The sequence below is a fragment of the Octodon degus genome, unplaced genomic scaffold (genome assembly GCF_000260255.1).
Source record: "Octodon degus isolate 3935 unplaced genomic scaffold, OctDeg1.0 scaffold00131, whole genome shotgun sequence".
NCBI lineage: Eukaryota > Metazoa > Chordata > Mammalia > Rodentia > Octodontidae > Octodon > Octodon degus.
This window is the reverse complement of record NW_004524707.1, coordinates 3,155,460-3,175,512: the sequence shown is the minus strand read 5'-3', so window position 1 is coordinate 3,175,512 and position 20,053 is coordinate 3,155,460. Positions and strand designations below refer to the sequence as shown.

The 20,053-nt window shown below is 52.3% G+C and overlaps 1 protein-coding gene across 2 annotated transcripts in view; it reads left to right on the top strand.

Annotated features, from left to right (window-relative positions):
* Plxna2 (plexin A2) overlaps window positions 1–20,053 on the top strand; it is a 205,160-nt gene that overhangs the window by 169,144 nt on the left and 15,963 nt on the right. For both annotated transcript variants that reach the window (XM_004641153.3, XM_023701235.1), the window contains exons 13-20: window positions 3,312–3,463; window positions 9,092–9,209; window positions 10,925–11,061; window positions 12,332–12,499; window positions 12,645–12,738; window positions 16,581–16,820; window positions 17,431–17,574; window positions 17,854–18,088. In XM_004641153.3, the coding sequence (XP_004641210.3) occupies window positions 3,312–3,463; window positions 9,092–9,209; window positions 10,925–11,061; window positions 12,332–12,499; window positions 12,645–12,738; window positions 16,581–16,820; window positions 17,431–17,574; window positions 17,854–18,088 (1,288 nt within the window). The remainder of the gene's footprint in view (window positions 1–3,311; window positions 3,464–9,091; window positions 9,210–10,924; window positions 11,062–12,331; window positions 12,500–12,644; window positions 12,739–16,580; window positions 16,821–17,430; window positions 17,575–17,853; window positions 18,089–20,053) is intronic.

Sequence of the window (20,053 nt, the reverse complement as noted above, 5' to 3'; positions counted from 1 at the left end):
ACTCGGCAGAAAATCCTACTTGGCGGGCGGGGTGGGGGAGGCACTGCAGAGTCGGTCCAGTGATTTTTATCATGCATCTTATATACAGGAACCACTTGTCTCTGGGAGGACCTAGAGGGCAGATTGTAGAATGAAAGGTGTGGCTGAGGAAGTGAAGGCACCTTAAGGACCACAAAAGCCTGGCCAGGAATTAGGGACTTTGCCTTGGTAATAGTCACAGCCATCAGAACAAATGCTTAGTAACTTGGTCAAGTATGGGCTTCCCCTGGTAACTGGGCAGAAGTCAGATTTACATGGAGAAACATAGAGACTCTGGCAGACAGAAGGAGAAGATGGAGCTTGGCTGAACCCCTGCTCTGGAACACACAGACTCCAGGCACACAAGAGTAAGAACCGGTGGGGCCTGGTGACCTTATTAATGATACATGGTAGGCAAGGAAAAGAAGCAGTTGACAATGCATACATGACTCCGGGCAGAGTATCTGTGAGTCCATTAACCTGGAAAGAGAATCCCCGCTGGAGCGGGGGAGGAAGAAAAATCCCAAGTTCACTTTTTAGCCACTGGAAAATTCGAGGTACCTGAGGGACACGAGTGGGGAAGTGGAGATGTCCGGCACCAATTGGATATATGATCCAAACTCAGGAGAGGGGTCCGAGCCAGCAGTACAGACCTGGAAGTCATCGGCAATGGAGGCCCTCCTCCTGCAAATCAAATAATCAGCACCTCATCTATGATTTGGAAAGCCAGACTTTCACCCATCAGCTTTGCTCTAAGCAAAGTCCTATGCACCGCAAACCCCTTGTACGCTACAAGCAGGACAGTGGCTCCGTTGTCCCCCACCCTAAACTCTCTTGCTACCTATACAAGGTGGCGACAGCATAGGAAAGAAGCCTCTCCTGAAAACCAACCGCCCTCAAGCACCTCATCTGGTTGAAAGCCCCCAGAGGACCCAGCTGCCTGCTAGACCTACCTATCTCTGTGACACGTGCCTTGGTGTCAAGGTTGCCACACTCACACATAATTTAAGGGGGAGGAAAGGGTGTTCTTTCTCTAGACAGAGTCAGCCAACCTGGGCTCCTGGCAGACTATGTTGGCAACCTGACCCCAGCCCTGGATGCCCCACCCCCACTGCGTGCAGGTGGGAGGGAGTAAGTACTTGCAGCAACATTGCAGCAGTCAGGAGCAAGACTGTGGGCCCTGCCTGCACCACAGTGTCTCTGCACTGTGTCCCCCACATGCTACCTGCAAGGTGGAAATATTTTTAGGCTTCCCATAAAGATTTCATTTCAGTTTTTCTGAAAGGCTGTAATTAACTGCAGTGAGCAAAAGAATGTATTTTTAAAAATAAAAGTGGGGGGAAGGCCCAGGGAACCAATCACCACAGTTTCGTCAGCTCCTTTGGGTAGATGAGTTCAGGGCATCCAGGTGGCTGAAAGAGGGGATGTGGAGCCCCAGGGGCTCAGTCGGGTTGGCTGAAGAAAGCTGGCCCCAAAAGCTCTGCTGCTGCCCTGCTGGATGGCTGGGTGAGAGCCTTTTGCTGTGTCTTACAGACAGGTGTCCACCTCCCAGGCCCAGGAGCCCAAGGCTGGCGGGAACTGTGCCAGGGGAGAGCAGAATGGCCAGGATGTGCTATTGTTGGGTATTTTTAGTCTTGGATCTTCCAGTCCCTCAGGCCAGCTCTTTCCTCTCTACACTGTCCATCTCCTGCCTCCACAGAGAGGGATCTGAGTTCCCTACCTGTGCCTCCTTGATTCACTCCACGCGTCTTGTTTAGTTTTATTCATAAGGCGGGATATTTTCTTCCCAGGAAAGGAAATCAGAACCATAGCCTGAGTGAATGAGCCCCCAGTGAGGGCTCTACTGGCAAACAGGGAGGCAGGAACATTGTCCAAGGCCCCCTGAAAAGAACGGTGGCTCGAATGGTGGCAGAACTGGACATGCACATCACAGGGAGGAAAGAGCACTGCCCTCTGGGAGGCAGGAGAAGAATTTCCACCTGGACTGACCTTTCCTCCCCATCCTAAGCCAGCATGGACAAGGTTGAGTGGGAGAGACGGCCAAGGAGGCAGGGCTGCAGGGGCACCATCTAGGGACCCTAAGGGCGGTTGGTCTCCATCAGGTCCCCTTTCCTCTGTCCATCCCTCTTGCATCAGCCTTTACTGTGCTGCACTGAGAAGTATGCTGGGCATTTTTCTAGTAATTTCTTGAAGCCATGGATCCATCCCTCCCTTCTGTAGCTCTTATTCTTTGCCTTGTAAACTGAGGGTCTTAGCATACATAAGACACCCCTTCTGAAAGTTGATGTTCTTCTCTTGCCTAAGATGGAATCCACCTCTGGGTTTTTGTTGCTTTGGGTAACCATAGGCCACAAAGTATGGATTAATTCACTGAGATTTGTTGAATCCCAAAGAAATGCATTTTTCCAAGAACCTAATACATTCCCAGATGAAAGTTTACACCTTGGGAGAACCCCATTCTTCCATCCTGCTTCCTGTGGGGTCAGAGCTAAATGAAGCAGCCAGCATTTGGTGGCTGATCTTAAAAATGAATAAATAAATGATTCTTGCTAACGTGGGAAGTCAGAAAAGATTTGGTAAATTCTAGTCATTTCTTCCTGGCCTTAGCATGTGTCACAGCATTTTTCTTTCAAAACAAAGGCAAACACATCATCACCCTGCAGCTACACCTAATCCTATCCCACTCCAAGCTCGCAGGGTTTTCCTCTCTATCTGTCTTATCGCCCTAGACCTTGGATCCTCATTACTTATGAGCCTTTGTTATTTCAGCTGCCCTGACTCCAAGTTCCTTGAGGGCAAGCCTGCTGTGCATTCAGCATTGTACCCCACCACAGGGTCCAGCGCCCTGGAGCGGCAGTAATAACGCTGGCACCACTATAAAGCCCTTCTGGCTTGCAGAATGCCCCGAGCACACCTTCTCTTTGGGGCTCCCAAGCCCCCTGCCAGCTTGTAGACTTAATAGTCTCTTCACCACTAAGAACTGAAGTGTGGAGAGATTATGTGACTTGATTGTGATCGGACAACTAATGACTGGAGGGGTCTTAAGCAATGGCTTTCTGCATGAGGTCCAGGATTATTTCTGATAAGTTTTTCTAAATATTTATGAATGATGAATGAATGACTTAACCAAGTTAGTCATGTTAAAATAGAAGATGACCTTAGGATCCTAGATAAGTTAATCATACATATGTCACCCGGGGTGCCCAGTATCTGTTAAGATCCTTAAACTCGGACCTACCTCCTGCTCCATGCCTGGCTTGACTAGATTAGCTAATTCCACTTCCCTCCTGCAGATTCTGACAGTGTCTGGACCACCTGAAGGAGGGACTCGAGTGACTATCCATGGCGTGAACCTGGGCCTGGACTTCTCTGAGATCGCACACCATGTGCAGGTGGCTGGGGTGCCCTGCGCGCCCCTCGCAGGGGAGTACATCATCGCTGAGCAGTGAGTCCCCTGGCCAGTCCTGGTCCCATGGGAGCAGAAGGATACAGAGGGAAGACCCTCCCCTGTTCCTCTCTGCGATATATCGAGGATTCACCTCCCATCACCTGCTCCCCATTGGAACCTGCCCCAGGAGCCTCCCAAGTGCTCTCTCAGCCTACCTCTACCTCAGCTGATCCTGTTCTATTTGGTTCTCTGCTTCCTGCTTCCTCTGACATCAGAGCCCCTGGTGCCACATTGCCCCTCCATCAGCCTTCTGCCCAACAATGTGATTGATCCAGTTTCCCAGTGAGCACAGGCTCCTCTCCCACCATCCAGGCCCCTCCTGCCAGCCCCCATTGGAATGCAGCCTGCACGGTGGGCTGCAGGCAACAATTTGTTTGGTGCATGGGGTTCTGACAGTAGCTTAATCCAAGCAGGGCCTCCGCAGGAGCAAATTCATTTATTTCACTAAGGGAAATGTCAGCTGGAAATTAGAAAATAGACACGTAGTGGTGGACAGGCAAACGGGACTCTGAGAGTGACATACGTTCCAATTTGGGGTGCTCATTTGGCAGCAGTGAGCACTGTGAGTTTGTGGGCAGGGGTGGGCACACAGCTGGGGCAAGAGGGTAGAAGGAAGGATGCTTCCTTCTAATGGAAAGCAAAGGCAAGGCCATGTGAAGTCTGGTCAAGCCACCCCAACTGCCCGATGACACAGCTCACTCTGCACATGGTAGGAAGAGCAGGACTAATAGTTTGGCTTTGGGGCAGGGACTTCCCACCCTGCACCCTGCTGCCCTGTGCCCTCAGCCCTTCCCCCACCTCCCGAGAGCCAGCCTTCCACAGCAACTGGAAATTGACATCCCCTTATCTGTCATCAGCACTTTTCAGTTAACAGGTTAAAGGGCCCCGCTTAGTGCTGTAATCAGCACCCCACAGGTCTGTGGAGGGCCACGTGATCAAGGAACACTTTTTCATCCACTATCTCATTTTTAATTGGTTAGTGGTCTGACAGGTAAATTATTGTTCTTGCCACTTTTGCAAACAGGAGAGAGCAAAGGATTCAGGGAGGTGAAATGACTTTCACGGTTCATGCTGAAGCAGAACTGGGTCACAACTCTCCTGACCCTTGTCCAGGACTCTTCCCTCCCACAAAGCCATGGGGCAAGTGTCCTGCATGGAGAAACCTGAACATTCTGTGACTCATCCTCATGTGGCTTTGGGGCTCACCAGCCAAGATTCAAGTGTGGCCAAGAAAGGTCAGAGGCAGAAGGTCTGGGTTCCAAAGCTTGAAAAACTGGGACTACAGACAGGAAGGAAAAAGAGCTGACCTGATGCTCCCCATCCTCCAGTGCTGATCCTACTAATACCCTCACCCCTGCAAGGAGCAAGTCCTGGAGGAGAGACTGGCCGGGCCCTTAGGAAACACACCAGAGAGAGGAGGGAAGTGATGTAAGAAGTGTGCAGAGCCAGGAGCTGAAGGGAAAGCTGCTGTGGCAAGAGCAGCCCAGCCTGCAATGGCCAGACGGACAGACTGCACCAGCCCCATGCAAGGCCAGACCTCACGAGGCAGTGGGCCAGGCTGACCCCAAGTCCAACCTGGCCTCCAGGACCTGCGCTGGCCTCTGGATGCAGGCTATTCTCCCACGTGTTCTGAGAGGTGGGAGGGATCACAGTCTGAGCTGAAAAGTGTGAATTTCTGGGCAGCTGGACCTAAGTCTCATGAGATTTGGAATTGAGCTGTGCTTTAGCCCTGACTAATCTACTGGCCAGCTCTGAGACCTTAGCAAGCTGTTCAGCCTCTCCGACCCCCATCAACCGAATGTGCTAGACAAAAGTAAGGGATTTTAGCTCTGTTTATGAAGTCAAATGTGCTCCCCTCACCTTGAGCCACAGGAAGAAACTGTGCAGAAATGCCAGAAGGGAGGATGCACAGAGCTAGAGAACAGCCCCCCTAGGTCCTTGCTGGGGCCAGTGGTGACTCTAGAAAGCCATGAGCATCTCCTCTTCTGGCCCACTGCAGGCAGGAGACAGCAACGCACCCTGAGCCTCACTGGATGCAGCCCTGGTTTCCAACAGTGCCAGGCTCATTATGGCTCTCGAGGTTTCAGAGTTTGTTAACATCATTAAAGCCTCCATCCTGGGCAGTGAGCAGCAGGCACCATCGTTACAGATGTCTGCAAGAGATGAATTTGGCTAAACGGGCTCAGTGCAGGGTCCCGGGCGCAGGCAGGATTAGCAGGCATGGGAATGATTCACCATATGCTTGTGCCGCGCCATCTATCACTCAGCAATTAGGCTAATGTTGGTTAAAGGGCCCCGCTTAGTGCTGTAATCAGCACCCCACAGGTCTGTGGAGGGCCACGTGATCAAGGAACAGGACGAGCTCTGGGCAGCAGCACGCAGGTTAGAGCTGCTGCTCAGCTATCCTGTGATGGGGGCTCTGTGTGAGGTGCCCCCCACTCACATCCTCAGAACCCCTACCTCTCCCCTACTACTCCTGATGACCTCAGACACAGCCAGATACACATTAGGTCTATGTGTTTCCCATGACAGGAAAAAAGGCATCCTCTCTGCAAGTCTACAGGAGATGGCGTGGGAGGGGACAAGGACGCAGGGCTTGTTCAGGAGACTAGAGGTCAAGCTGCTCATGAGCTAGGAGCTCTGAGCAAATCACTGTACTCCTGCATCCTAGGAGGTCTCATCTGGAAAACAAGTGTGTAAGAATAGATCTTCTCTACGACCTTGGCCATGACCCTGAGAATGGTGAAGCAGAGGCTGTGTGGAATCCACTGCTTTTCTACCAGGAAACCTACCAGGGGCAAAGATGTGCTCCAAAAGCCCCTTTCCAAAGGGGCTTCAAATATCAAAGCTGGCCAGGTGCTTTGTCCATCTCCTCATTTTACAAAGAAAAAATAGGCATCTCTAGCTCTTGCCTCCTAATAACGTGTAAGGATCCCAGGGCCACAGGGCGGAGGAAGCCAGCCTCATCTTCCCCACCACCATCTGCCCGCATTCTCGCCTCTATTATTGCCACCATGCCCACTCTGTCCCCTTCCAGAAGGACAGCCAGAGTGTCCTTTTAAGTCCACTGCAGCCTGGAGTGGTCCAAGGCATGAGCTTTGGGCTCAGACTGGATACCCCCAGTAGCGGAGCCCGAGTGGCATGAACCCATCTGGTGGAGGGCCCTCTTCCTGTCTCAGGTGGCTCCTTGTATTATGCGGGCCCAGCATGAGCTGGGGCACAATGCTCAGTCCTCTCCACGACCTTTCTTGTCACTTGCATCTTCCTTTAGCTGCCCCTGTCCCCAAGCTCAGAGAAAAAGCACCCACAGCAAACCTGCTCTGGGCCTCTGAACCCTTCCCTGGAGGCCCTGGCTCCCCAGAACAGCAGGAAGGACAGTGAGGCTCTGCTGCTCAGTTTCCTTAGGACTGTGATCTGTGCTTAGACCTCCACTTAGATCTTTCTGGGGCCATGGCCATGGCTGAGCACATCCTCCTGCCCTCAGCCCAAAGGGCTCAGCGAGCGTCACCAGGAGGGCAGTGTGGGCAGCTGCTAGGCTCCCAGCAGCCCAGCTCTGGGCCCTGCCTCCAGCCCACTCAACCAGGGGCACTCTGTCTCCTTTTTTTTTTTTTTTTTTTTTTTTGGCGGAACCAGGGATTGAACTCAGACCTTTGCGCTTGCCTGGGAAGCTCTTATTCTACCGAGCCATCTCCCCAGCCCCTAGAGCTTAGCTTTTGGAACCTGAATCCTGAGCAAGAAAATGCCTTCAGGACAGTTTGCCAAGAAGCCCAAGGCCTCTGCAGCCCCCTCAGGGCCTTGTGGAGGTCCTCCTTTCCCGACAGCCCTGGGATTTTCCAGGGTGGCCCAGACCTTGTGTGCTTTGCTATTTCTTCTCTTCTTGAATTCTCCTGGGCAAGGACTTCTCCCTCTTCTGCTCCTGGAGGGCCACACCCACAGTGTCCCCGGCAGCACAGCCCAATCAGAAAGAGGAAAGGCTCATCTCCTTCTGCCTCTTCTATAATCCACTCTCCTTGCGAGCTCCTTGAGAGTAAAGGAGAATGTCAGGGACCCCAGGTCAGAGCAGGGGCTGGCACCCAGGGCACAGGATGACAATTACTACTCCAAGCAGCAGCATGAGAATAACCACGCGTCACACCTTAGATTAAGGTTCTCCAGTGCTCCCCTAATGAGGCTCAAGGAGACGTTTACATGTCAAACACTAATTGATCATCACTCTCCTGTTTGTGTCTGCTCATAATTTATTTATTCATAGAGAAAAGGAGAGGAGAATACTCCTGCATCTCTTCCAGTGCTTTCTTCCGGCATCTAACGTGCTGAACGTAATAAGACAGTTATTGCATGTTAAGTAAATATTCGCCAGGAGTGAAAGTACTTATTTGGGATTAACTGTTATGAAGGAGAGGGAGACCAGCAGCGTGCCGTGTGTGTGAGCACACAGCGTATTTGTTTAATGCAAATTTTATTACATCGAAATGAAATCTCTGTTTAGTTACCTTCCTTCCTAGAGAAGCTGTTGAGATAGCATCGCTCGGTTAAACATGGATCTTTCCCACCGTGCCAGGATAATGCAGGGGATTAGCGGGGGGGAGGGGGGCTGTTTTTCTGACTCCCCACTAAGCAAACCTACCAGGGCCACCAGAGAGCTCAGAACTCTTAAACAGGATGGGGAGGCAAGGCAAACCCTTCCTGCCCTGCATTCCCAGCCTCCCTTGCGCTGTGCCTGGTGGGACCCTCCCTCCGCAGGCCCTGCAATTCCAGGCAGGTGGTCCAAGAAAGAACCTGATTTCCTCAGTCCCTGTCTTTCCAAGCAGCTGCTGTGTCTAAAGCAGCCGATGCCTCCATGTGCTTGTGCCTCTCATCTCAAGCATCAGGGAAGACACACCCAGCAGTATCGATCTGGACTGCTGCACTGGGGAAAACGTGGCCACCCACTGTGGCTGCCTGTGAGCGGGAGGCATGACTTCACCCCAGGGACTGTCACCCTCTAGCCTCCCAGCCTCATGCACTCAGCCATGATTAAGTGGGAGCACAGTGTCCACTGCAGCCTAATGAACTCCTCCACTTCCCTCCCTCCACCCATCCAAGGCCGCAGGCCTGCACTCCCCCCATTTTCCTGGGGGTGCTGGCTTTGCTGGTCTCACTATCTCAACAGATTATCTGTCCCCTTCTTAAAACTCACTGCAGGAAACCATCCACAGTCAAATCAGTTTGACATTTAGGCCCTCACTGCCCTTTCAGGAAGGTCAGGAGAGAACACCAGTTAGATTGCTGCCCCTGCCTCCCACTGTTGAACTTCAGTTCACGCTGCAAATACTGGGAACTGACCCAAGACCAGACACTGGGGACTACAAGCTCAGCCACAGAATTAGGTGACATGCTGTGTCAGAGGCATAGAGACAATCAGAGGCTTCAGTTATGATCCAGTCCAACTCCCACAGCAGAGATGAGACTCAAGCCCAGGGAGAGAAAGTGCTTTGTCCAAGGTCACACAGTTCCACACTGGCTCTTGGTCCACACCAGCACTCTTGCCAAACTGTGACGAGATGTTCAGTGTGGCCAGTGAGCAAGCAGGGCAGTGATGGCAGCTCTTGGTAACCTCTTACTCAAGGTCTACTCTCTCCTCAGGATCGTCTGCGAGATGGGCCATGCCCTGGTGGGGACCACCTCTGGGCCCGTGCGCCTCTGCATCGGCGAGTGCAAGCCAGAGTTCATGACCAAGTCCCACCAGCAGTACACCTTTGTGGTGAGTGTTGGGTCTAGGATGTGGCTGGCACCCAGTATGGCACATATGTCTTCCCCACTCTCCCAAGTCGGGCTTGACCGGGCTTCCTACCATCCATTTCAGAGCCCCAGAAAGGGAATGTGGGGCCTCACTGCTGATGACTCTGACTTCCTGGGGTGTGTTGGACTCCAGATCCCCAGAAGGCCCAAGACCAGAGTTCTCAACCAAGCAAAGCAGAGGGAACCATTCTTCAAAAGTGGATGCAAGATAGTGATGGACAGGGCTGCCCTTTGTCCCTTCAATGTGACACATGGTCACAGGGACCTAATGAAATATGTCTTTTCTGCCAAGCATATTTTAAATGGGGGTCAGAGGAGCCCCCTAACTGAGTAAGGACAATGCCTCCACACCCAGGACTGGGAAAAGCGTGCATGACTGAGCCACGGTGTGTCAGCACATGTACGTGTGTGCACACATACGCACACTCATGTCTGAGAGCACCCCTTCAGGTAGTGGCATCACAGAAGTTTTCTGCGGGGTTGGTGCTAAATTCACACTGAATCAATAACTCACTTCTGAGGCCCTGGAGTCTGTGGTCACTAAATTCATTCTGAATCAATAACTTCCTTCCATGGCCTAATACTTGTCTACATTGCCGCATTGAGTACTCCATTAAAAAGCGTTCACACTAGCAGATGGGGTCAAACCAGCCTTGCTAAGAGTTTTGAAAAATCATTAGGCCTCAGAATTCTCTTCTCTCTCAAGCACTTTATTGCTTATTTCAGGTTTTGCAGGTCCTGTCTTCTCCCCTTAGCATCTGTCTTTACCTCATACAGTTCCTGCTCAGATTGGAGCATATGAGGACCTATGTGGAACCAAGGTTCTGCGTCTCCTCCCCAGATGTGGGAGGGTCACTCGGGAGCAGCTGCAGAAGCCAGAGCTGGAAGGGGCTTTAGGGCCAATCCTGCCCACCTGCCTCACTTGCCAAGTAAACAAATCTACATCCACACGAAGGCTGAGCCTTGCCTAGTCCCACCAGCGGTCTAGAATTCAGTGCAGTCCAGAATTCCTACGTGCATGGTAGCTCCCTATGTACTTCATTGCCCTCCAGGCAGAAGCAGCCCCCTTCTAACGTAGGACAGCTGCTTGGCAAACCCTGAGCAAGCCATTTCTTTTGAGCTTTAGGTTTAATATTACAACCTAGCACATCCCCTAAAAAGTTCCAGCCAGCAGTGTGCCATCCGCCTAGCGAGGGGCATCGAAGCCACATCAAATGCTTACTGTACTGACAACTGATCACGGGCCCTGCTCAGGGAGGGACAGAATACATGCACTCAGGCCATTTAGGACACAGCTTCTCCACAGCCCAGTCTAGGCAGGGATGCTTTCTTCAGCCCTATAGATTTTGTGCCAAAAAAATCAAGACAAGCTTTAGATAGAGAAGCATTTTCAAATTGTTCTCAATTTGTAAACTAATTGATAGATTAGTCAGTGTCACTCGCTTTTACGAGCATAAGACTCCCCTGAGAGTTCATTAATTCCAGTGCATGGCCTTCTGCCTTCCCTGGACTGACTCTCCGGAAGGAATCAGAAAGCATCTGGGGCTTCCCAGGGCAGAAGTACCTCCCCTCTCACCATGAAGGAAGGGCAAGAGTGGTGTCCTCTGGCTTGAATCTCCCCTCCTCCCAGCCTGAGGTCCAGCTCTGAGCCTAAGCTGTGTCTGCTTCTTTCCAAAGAACCCTTCAGTGCTGTCACTGAACCCCATCCGAGGGCCAGAGTCCGGCGGCACCATGGTGACCATCACAGGCCATTACCTTGGTGCTGGGAGCAGTGTGGCTGTGTACCTGGGCAACCAGACCTGCGAGTTCTATGGGTAAGATAAACCTGAAGACCACCCAGAAGCCTGTGTCTGGGACATGTGCACGTGTTCATGGGCAGACCCGCCCCATCACCTCTGTGTTACTTGGGCCAAAATGCTGTTCCGGCCATTGTGGGATATGCACACCATTCACTGGTCAACAGACATCCTCTGTGAGCTGGGGGCTAGGTACCTGTCAAGGCCGTTGGATGTGAGGGCTATGAGACTACCAGGAGGAGAAGGCAACCAGGAGTCCTGCAATCACCATGAGAAGCAAACACAGATTGAATACCTATGCTGGTGCACAGAAACACAGAGGCTAGGTGGCTAGGTGCTATAAGCACACAGAACCACATTCAGGACATCTCCTAGGCATAAATAATTAACAGCTATAATTGTCAGCTGCTCCCATGAACCCTGGGAATGCAGAAACTCCTGAGAAAATTGTGAAAATCCAGGCCTGGGAACCCCATGTGCCCAGGGCCATCTGCCTGGTAATCTGTCTTGTACCACAAATGCTACAAAAGCACTGGGTGCTTATCACTAAACATATGAGGTACTCCATGCATATTTGCTGACAAACTGGCCAGACTAAGCATTGATTAGTCATAGTCTAGAAAAATCCAAAGATCGGAGCTCTGTGCCTGCCCTCTATTTTCCAGCCCCTTCCCCAATGTGTTTCCTCCCTAATCCAACCAGGATCAAGTCACAAATGAAAAGAGGGCACCGATAACAGATGTGTGCCATAGAGGGAGCACAAAAGAACAGCGGGCCACAAACAGGGAGATAAACTCTGAGCAGATGGGAAGAGGATGTGGGTGAGGGAGGTGGAGGGAGGGGAGAAGAAGGGGAAGTAAAAAGGATCAAGCTGCGGGTGTGTGTGTGTGTGCGTATGTGTGTGTGTCTGTCTGTCTGTCTCAGTGGACGAATGTCTTTATTAGATATCCTGAACATATACTAATAAAAAAGGGGAAAAACATCAAGTCAGTTCCTGTGACATACCCTTGGGCCTTTTCAATATTATAGGTGTGTTAACTCAACAAAATATTCTAAAAGAGTCCAGCAGTACATAATAGTATTGGGTCTTCTGCTTGACTGGCAATGTCAGAAATTGTTGACCTGAGTCCCCTACAGCTCAACATAACAGCATGGCTTTACTTCTTATATTTCATTTTTATACTTTTCTGCTGGATGGTTAAGACCAAGATAAAGCAAGACCTATTCAAGCCAGAAGACACCACTCTTGCCCATGCCTTTCTTCTCAAACTCACGCTGTCTCCCCCAGGAGGTCAATGAACGAAATTGTGTGTGTCTCTCCCCCATCATCCATCGGGCTGGGCCCAGTCCCTGTCTCAGTGAGCGTGGACAGAGCCCGAGTGGATAACAGCCTGCAGTTCGAGTACATAGATGACCCTCGGGTCCAGCGCGTCGAGCCCGAGTGGAGCATCACCAGGTGAGGCAGAGGCTGGAGTGAGGCTGCTGTCTCTTGGGCCACCATCCCTGCAGCTGACATGGGGCTCAGCAAAGGGATCCCAGGGGCCGAGGCTCACCACACCGGGTTTGGAGGTTTACCTAACCCAGCCTTCGCTTGTTCCCAGTGGCCATACACCCCTGACCATCACAGGCTTCAACCTGGATGTCATCCAAGAGCCGCGGATCCGAGTCAAGTTTAATGGCAAAGAGTCCGTCAATGTGAGTAGCCACTCCCTGTGCATGTCCTGCTATACCAGGAGCTACGAGTTAGGCTCAGGAAGCCGGGATGCTGGAAGGGAAAACTGGCCCAAAACTCTTGAGTCTGGAAGTCCGGTGCCCAATACCTAAGCCTTATAACGGCTGTTATAATTACCGTGTACTTGGTTGTCAGAGAGCGAGAGAGCAAGGGTGTACAAGCAGAGTCCTCAGAGCAGAGGCAGCAGCAGATGGGCCCTGTTTATAACACAGGCACGTTGAGGCCCCGTGAGAGGCTGTGTGGGGGTGGAAGAAACTTCCCTCAAGCTCGCCTCTGCTCTGTCAGCTGCACGTTCACAAAGAGCTCAGCCTCTCTGATCCTGCGCGCCCCCACTATAAACGTGACCAGTAGAAGGCCTGCCTTATAGGCCTGCAGCACGCGAGCCACTCGCCAGCTCCGATGATGTTAATCACTGAGCACAGGTGGTACTGGCCCTGGCCGGGAACTAATTGCTGAGATGATCGAATTGAACATTTTCTTTTATTTCTCTTTCCAGAGCTGTGTCATTTCATTTTTTTTTTTCCACTATTGATTTTTTTTTTCTTTGTGTGTGTGAGATTTTAAAGTCCTCTTAGTCAGGAGCACAAGCTCTGCTATGTTTTGTATAGTTCTCAGTTTGTTCTAATGGCTTCATCTTGCTCTTCACAGCCAGTATTATCTGAACCATTATTATATTTTTAATTTAGCCTAAAAGATGGCTATTTGGGCAATTACTGTTTTTCACAGGAATCACTATTGTTAGTGTTCTGACTTTCAGGGGATTGGTGAGATTACACTGGGGATGTGGACAGTGATGTTGTGTCTCTCTTGTTATCCTCAACATTTCTCCAGGGTGCCGAGGCCCTGTGGGAAACACCAGCATACACAAAGTAAGGCAGTGTGCTAGGAGGTCGGACCCAGAAAGGTCAGTCCGCTCACTGCATGGCTGGGCAAACTGCAAAGGTAGCCGGTAGCAGGGCCATGTCTGAGCCCAGACATCCATGCTCCTCATAACTAGGCCACGGGAAGTGCTGGAGAGCTGGAATGTGCACCATGACAAAGGCATGGGGCCGCCTGTGTCACACTGCAGTGCCCCCGTGGCCACAGTGCTGCAGGTGAGGCGAGCACAGGCCTCTTCCCCAGCGCACAGCCCAGCCTGTGGGAAGAGCACCTGGCCCACCACCTCCCTGGCGCCCTGTGCTCCCGGAAGCTCACACTTCCGCAAGTGCCGGTGCCTCAGGCAGGGTGAGCTCAGGAATGGTTCAATGAGTTCACACCCAGAAAGGATAGAGTGCCCAAGAAAATTACGTGCGTGCCTTTAAGTACAAGTTTTCTTATGTTATTCAGACTTGGCAAGGCCAGAGTATGGTGTCGATCCTCACAGGTTGGACTCCAAGAGAAGGCACTGTGCCATGCCACGGAGTGACTGGGGGCGTGGCAGGCAGACAGGAGGCAGAGGGGAGGAGAGCATGGCCAGAGCCTCTCCTGTGGTCTCCACAGGAAGCAGTAGGCACAGTGGGGCCAGCGGGGTTAGGACTGGCTGGTTTGAGCAATTTTAATGGACTCTGTGCATGAGCACTATCCCTCGGCATCTGGCACCAGTCCTGAGGTGAGCAGAGCAGCGCACAGAAACCAGGTGAGGAGGTGCTGGGTCGTTGGCTTGCGTGTGCTGGGCACGGCCATGAAGGGCAGCCCACTGCCATCTCTGAGAATCCTGTATGAATAAGCTCTCCCTGGCCAGCAAAGCCCTAAGCATCAAATATCAACAGACAGAAAATAAAGCACATGAAAGTACTACAGTGCAGTTTGGAAAGTGAGTGTGTGATCCAGAAGGGTGATTCCCCAAAGGCTGCAGGCTGTGTCCTCAGAACCCTTGCAAGAGCAGACTGGGTGAAGGCTCCCATGTATCAGAAGACTTGGTACAAGCCCCGAGGGCCCTCTTCCCTCACAAAGCCTCCACAGCAGCCCAGGCAGGAGTCTCCCTAGCCCTGCTCCCAGCCCCACTCTACCATGGCCGTGTTTTGAGGAACCAAGATGTAGCTCCACCTCCTGGAGGACCAGTGAGTGGCTGGCAGGAAGGGTATATGGTCCCACATGTCCCCCAGCCTGGCAGGTGCTCATGACCTCTGCCCTGTGCTGGTGCAGGACGGTGGATCCACTGGGCCCCCCTCATCCTCAGCCTGGGCCTCCCCTCCTTGCTTTAGGTTCCAGAGCAACCTCAGTGGGTGGCAAGGAAGGCTGAGTGAAGCCACAAAGCCCAGACAAATGTTTGGCAGACAAAGTGCCGAAGCAGCACAGGGCAGGAAGCACACAGAGGCCTCTTGTTTGGGGCTGATTTGATTATTCATAGAGCAGCCTAGTTTAGGAAAACTGCAAGAGTGGGAGGAAGAATTGGGAGGGTGGTTGGAGAGGTGACAGGTATCTTATCTGCAGATCCCACTCCCTGGCGGAACTGCACCTTTTGCTCTTCTTGTGCCTCAGTGTCCCCAGCTGCAACAGGAAGGGGCCAGTAAGTCACAGGGGCTGCTGCTGTGTGTTTGTGAAAGTGGTGGAAACAGGTACTCACCGCTTCCGCAGCACGATGCTCCAGTGCTTTGTTTCCACTCCCCAGCTCTCGCAGGAAAGGGAAAGCTAAGACTTGGACTTGACGCTTTGACAGCATCTCCAGACACGATCTCTACGCAAGTGGCGGCTTCTCTGCCATTGCACACATGGTCTTGTTTGTGAACATGAAGCCAGATTGTGTGTAGGTTGGCCAGACCTGCACACACGGCCTGCTAGGACAACCTGTGCTGGGTGACCTGAGTTCTCGGAGATGCCGTTGGCTGCTCCAGGATGCCCTGGCTCCCAGAGCTGAAGCCAAGCTGCATGAGCAGCAGCCAGGAGGAGAGGGGACAGGAGGCTGGATCCTTCTGTGGTTTCCTCAGTCTGCCTGCCACTACCGGCGGCCCTGGAAGTAACCAGTGGGAGAAAATGACACAGATTGTGATAAGCAACGGCCACGCCTGCTAGGAGTTTAAATGGCAGGCCCAAGTCTACACAAGAAAAGGGACATGGTAGGCTCAGTGTCAATTCCAATCTCCTGCCTAGTCCAGGGTTGGACGCATGGTTAGAGAAGAGGAAATCCTCAGTCAGACATGCCGAGTTGCATGATCCTCTTTGGCCATCAGTTTATTTTGCAAACATACTACACACAAGACAGCGTCTTCACCTACACTGCATCCTGCTCTCTCTCTTCCCCCTCCAACCCCCCCTTCTCTCCCCTCCCCCACTGCTCTGTGTCCCCTCTGTCTGTCTGGAACTTGTCCCCACTCCCTGTTTGGCTAGGTAAGCCTACTCATCCTTCAGAGTACAGGGTATTCCTTTCTTCTTGCTCCAGGTCAGCACACCCGCACTCCCACACGCATACACATTCCTGAGTCCTTCCCACCAGGGCATGTTTCCCACCCATTCATGCATCTCACAGTTTTATGCAGCTATAATGCTCTAGGCCCTTCAACAGACCAGGCTATAATACTGGTTAAATCACCCATCTGCTCCCTGAGCCTGCAACTATTTCCCTCAGCAATCCCAACTCCTAGCTCAGTGCCCAGCACAAAGTAGGCACTCAATGTTGATGAGTACATGAATGAATGAGGTCAGATGCACTCCCCCAGCCTGAGGTAAGGAAAATGCCACTGCCCTTTTCCCTAAGGACCTGCCATGGAACAAAGAGGTGCAAGCCAGCGGCGATGACCAGCCAGATGGCAGGGGTGGGAAGTAGACCCTGGACACCACCTCTGCTCCTGGGAGCTTACCATGTGAACTCTGCTCTCTGGGCCCCTAGGTGTGTAAAGTTGTGAATGCAACCACCCTTACCTGCTTGGCACCCTCTCTGACCACTGATTACCGCCCTGGCCTGGACACCGTGGAGCGGCCTGATGAGTTCGGGTTCGTCTTTAACAACGTCCAGTCCTTGCTGATTTACAATGACACCAAGTTCACCTACTACCCCAACCCGACCTTCGAGCTGCTCAGCCCGACAGGTGTCCTGGATCAGAAGCCAGGGTCGCCCATCATCCTGAAGGTAGGGGCCATGATGTGGGACAGCAGCCCCCTGTCCTGCCCAGCTGCTCTCCACTTTACCCCCCTGCAAACACGGATCCCAGAGTACCATCTCCTGGAGGAAGAGGAGGAGGAGGAGGCTGTTAATAGATACCAGCTGAGCTCTGTGCTATACAGCTCAATTCTCAGTGACACTTTCTGCTCTCCCTGTTTGTTCTCAGAAGTTATGGAAACCTTAAGTTCAGCAGGGCCTCGAGGGTAGCTGTTTTGTCTTACAAGCCACCTCTGTGCCAGCTACTTGGGCAGTCAGTCAAAGGCTCCTGGTGCTATCTGTCCAAGAGTGTCATTGCCCAACTCTTCCACTTCAATCCCATATACCCTCATCCTAATATCCTTGTTAAGTTTTTTGTTTCCCCTGCTTCTTACTCTGTCTTCTCCAGTTTTAGTGTCTCCTCCTTGTGTCCCCTTTCTCTGTACATGGCAGCTGTTTGGTGCTCTCTCTAGAACCCCACCCCAGGCCATCTACTGTTGGCCACTGTTCCTCTAGCTCCTTCATCTCTTTTGAAGTAGGCGTAAATCATGTCTGTGTGCTCATGTCAGTTCTTCCTGTTGTTGACTGTTGTTCTCTACAGGGCAAAAACCTCTGCCCTCCCGCCTCTGGAGGGGCCAAACTCAACTACACGGTGCTGATCGGCGAGACACCATGCACAGTCACTGTGTCCGAGACGCAGCTGCTCTGTGAACCCCCCAACCTCACCGGGCAGCACAAGGTCATGGTGAGTGAGCCCCTCCGTTTCTCCCTCCCCTGCTCGCAGCCCATGTGGGGTCTGTCATGCAGGCTCTTCCTTCCACCTCACTGCTGCCTGACTCACACCCTGACATCTCCTCATTCCTGCATCCTACCTTGAGACCGTGGCAGTCACACTTGCACAAGAAGGAGACAGACACCAGGGCGGGAAATCGCTTCCTGCTCACGCTGTCAGGGTGTGGTGGCCTGCACAGCTCTGCCCCCATGCACATCTGTGTGTATCTGTGTGTATGTGTATGGTGCGCAGGTCCACGTGGGCGGAATGGTGTTCTCTCCCGGCTCGGTAAGCGTCCTTGCTGACAGCTTGCTGACCCTGCCGGCCATCGTCAGCATTGCGGCGGGTGGCAGCCTCCTGCTTATCATTGTCATCATTGTCCTCATCGCCTACAAGCGCAAGTCTAGGGAAAACGACCTCACACTCAAGCGGCTCCAGATGCAGATGGACAACCTGGAGTCACGTGTGGCTCTGGAGTGCAAGGAGGGTGAGCAGACCCTGGGCCACCCCTCACCACTGGCCCTGTCATTCCCTCCCTCACTCCGGCCCTTCACACTGCCTTGATCCCCACGTCCCCAGAAACTCGCTTTTCCCCAAATCCAGAGCAGCCCCGAGAAGGAGGCTTACTGTGAGGACTAAGGTGTGCTGCTAGGTCTTGCCTCACTCTGCTGTGGCTCCACCCACAATCTAGCGGACTCCCAGCCCCAGGTCCCCCCTGTCCCCTCAGGGGCCCCACTGGCTCAGACTCCACCCTCCAAGCACAAGCATCAGGTTGTGGTTTTTGCAGAGGCATCTGGGCAGCATCTAGGAGCAGCGGCAGGAAAAGCAGGCAGGCACCTCCCCTTCTTTCCACCCCATCGCCTCCCCAGGGTTTGTTTTCTATCAGCACTGCAGGGTGAGTGCTCCGAAGGCCTTGCTGGCAGCAACCTTGGCTGTCCCTGTGTGTAGGAGTGGCAATTGTGTTTTCTTCCATCTCCCACGCAGCCACAGCCACCAGGTGACAAATATACCCGGCATTCTCCAGGGCTTAGGACCTGGCAGGTTTTCTGAGTAAACATCTCGATTAGGAATCAAAACATTTCTCCTTTTGGTGCAAACAGCATTATCAGAAACAAGGGCTCTGCCAGATGAAAAGGAGGAGCCATGCTAAGAAAGGTGAGGCAGAGGCTCCACCTCATGCTCTACAGAGTTTGGGTACCTGAAAGGCAGGGCTGCCGCTGGGATGGGACTTCAGAAACCTGCACATCCCGGATCCGCCCATTGGCTGAGTGCTGGGGACCAGGGCTGCTGAAGGAATTGTTCCTTGGCTTGTCCTCTTGCTCGGGAAAGGGCTGCCCTTCAGTGGGTCTCCCCACGCATCTCTTCCTCTGCTCTTAACATCTCTGATATCTTGACCAAATGCTTCAAGTGTGGTGTCCTTCTTTCCTTTTTCTTTCTTTTCACCACAGTGCAATATTTACCAAAAATCAAAGTCATAGGTAAGTATAGAAGACAATATAAAGACCAACCATCAGCTCATTAATTAAAGAAGGCAGTGTGTTAGTGCTCCGTCACTGTAACTGGTACCTAGATAATCAGCCTTTAAAGTAAAGAGGTTGGCTCACCATTTTCAAGGTTTCGGCCTTGAACTGTTGGCCCAGTTGCTTTGAGGCCTATGTTAAGGCAGCCATGGTAGAGCACGCCCTCGCTTGTCATTGCCAGGAAGTGGAAGAGCAGGGGAGGAAACAGCTAGAGTACTGTGTTGGGCATTTGTTGTTGCTGAGACAAAGTAGCTGACATACAGAGCTTAAAGGAGTAAAGGTCTCTTTTGGCTCAAGGTCTGAGACAGTTCAGTCCTTGTTCGGCTGGCTCAGAAGCAAAAATGTTACAGCCGAGCAGACTGGTGGAAGAAAGCTGCTAAACGCAAGGCTGCCAGCAAGCAAGGGTGAAAGAAAGGGCCAGAGCAAGAGCTGTGTCTGTCCAAGGGCCAGCAAGATACCTCAACAGACTAAGCACCTGCTTAGGCAAGTGCAGGGAGCAGGGTCCGATCCCTGGCACCACATGCTGCGCCAGCCCCACCCCCAGGTGTGCTGAGCTAGTGACCGAGTGGTGGCTCATGCCTGTAATCCCAGCGCAAGGGAGGTTGAAAACAGGAGGAGGATCACCTTGAGTCCAAGGTAGTGAGATCCTGCACATGCAAAAAAAAGCACTATCTATCCCACAATAGCACACCCAATGGCTCCCCTCCTCCACAGCCTCCTCAGTAGCGCTCAGCAATGAACTCATCAGTGCGTGAGCGAGGTCCCCATGATCCAACCACTTTCCAAAAGCCCTGCATCAGAACACATGAGGTTTGGGAGAGACCTTTTAGATTCAAACTGTAGCAGGTCTCATGGTCCCCTTCCAGGACCAGCTTCCAGTGCCCTAAAGACTTCTTGGTAGACTCTACCCCTTGAACTTCCACCACCTCCAC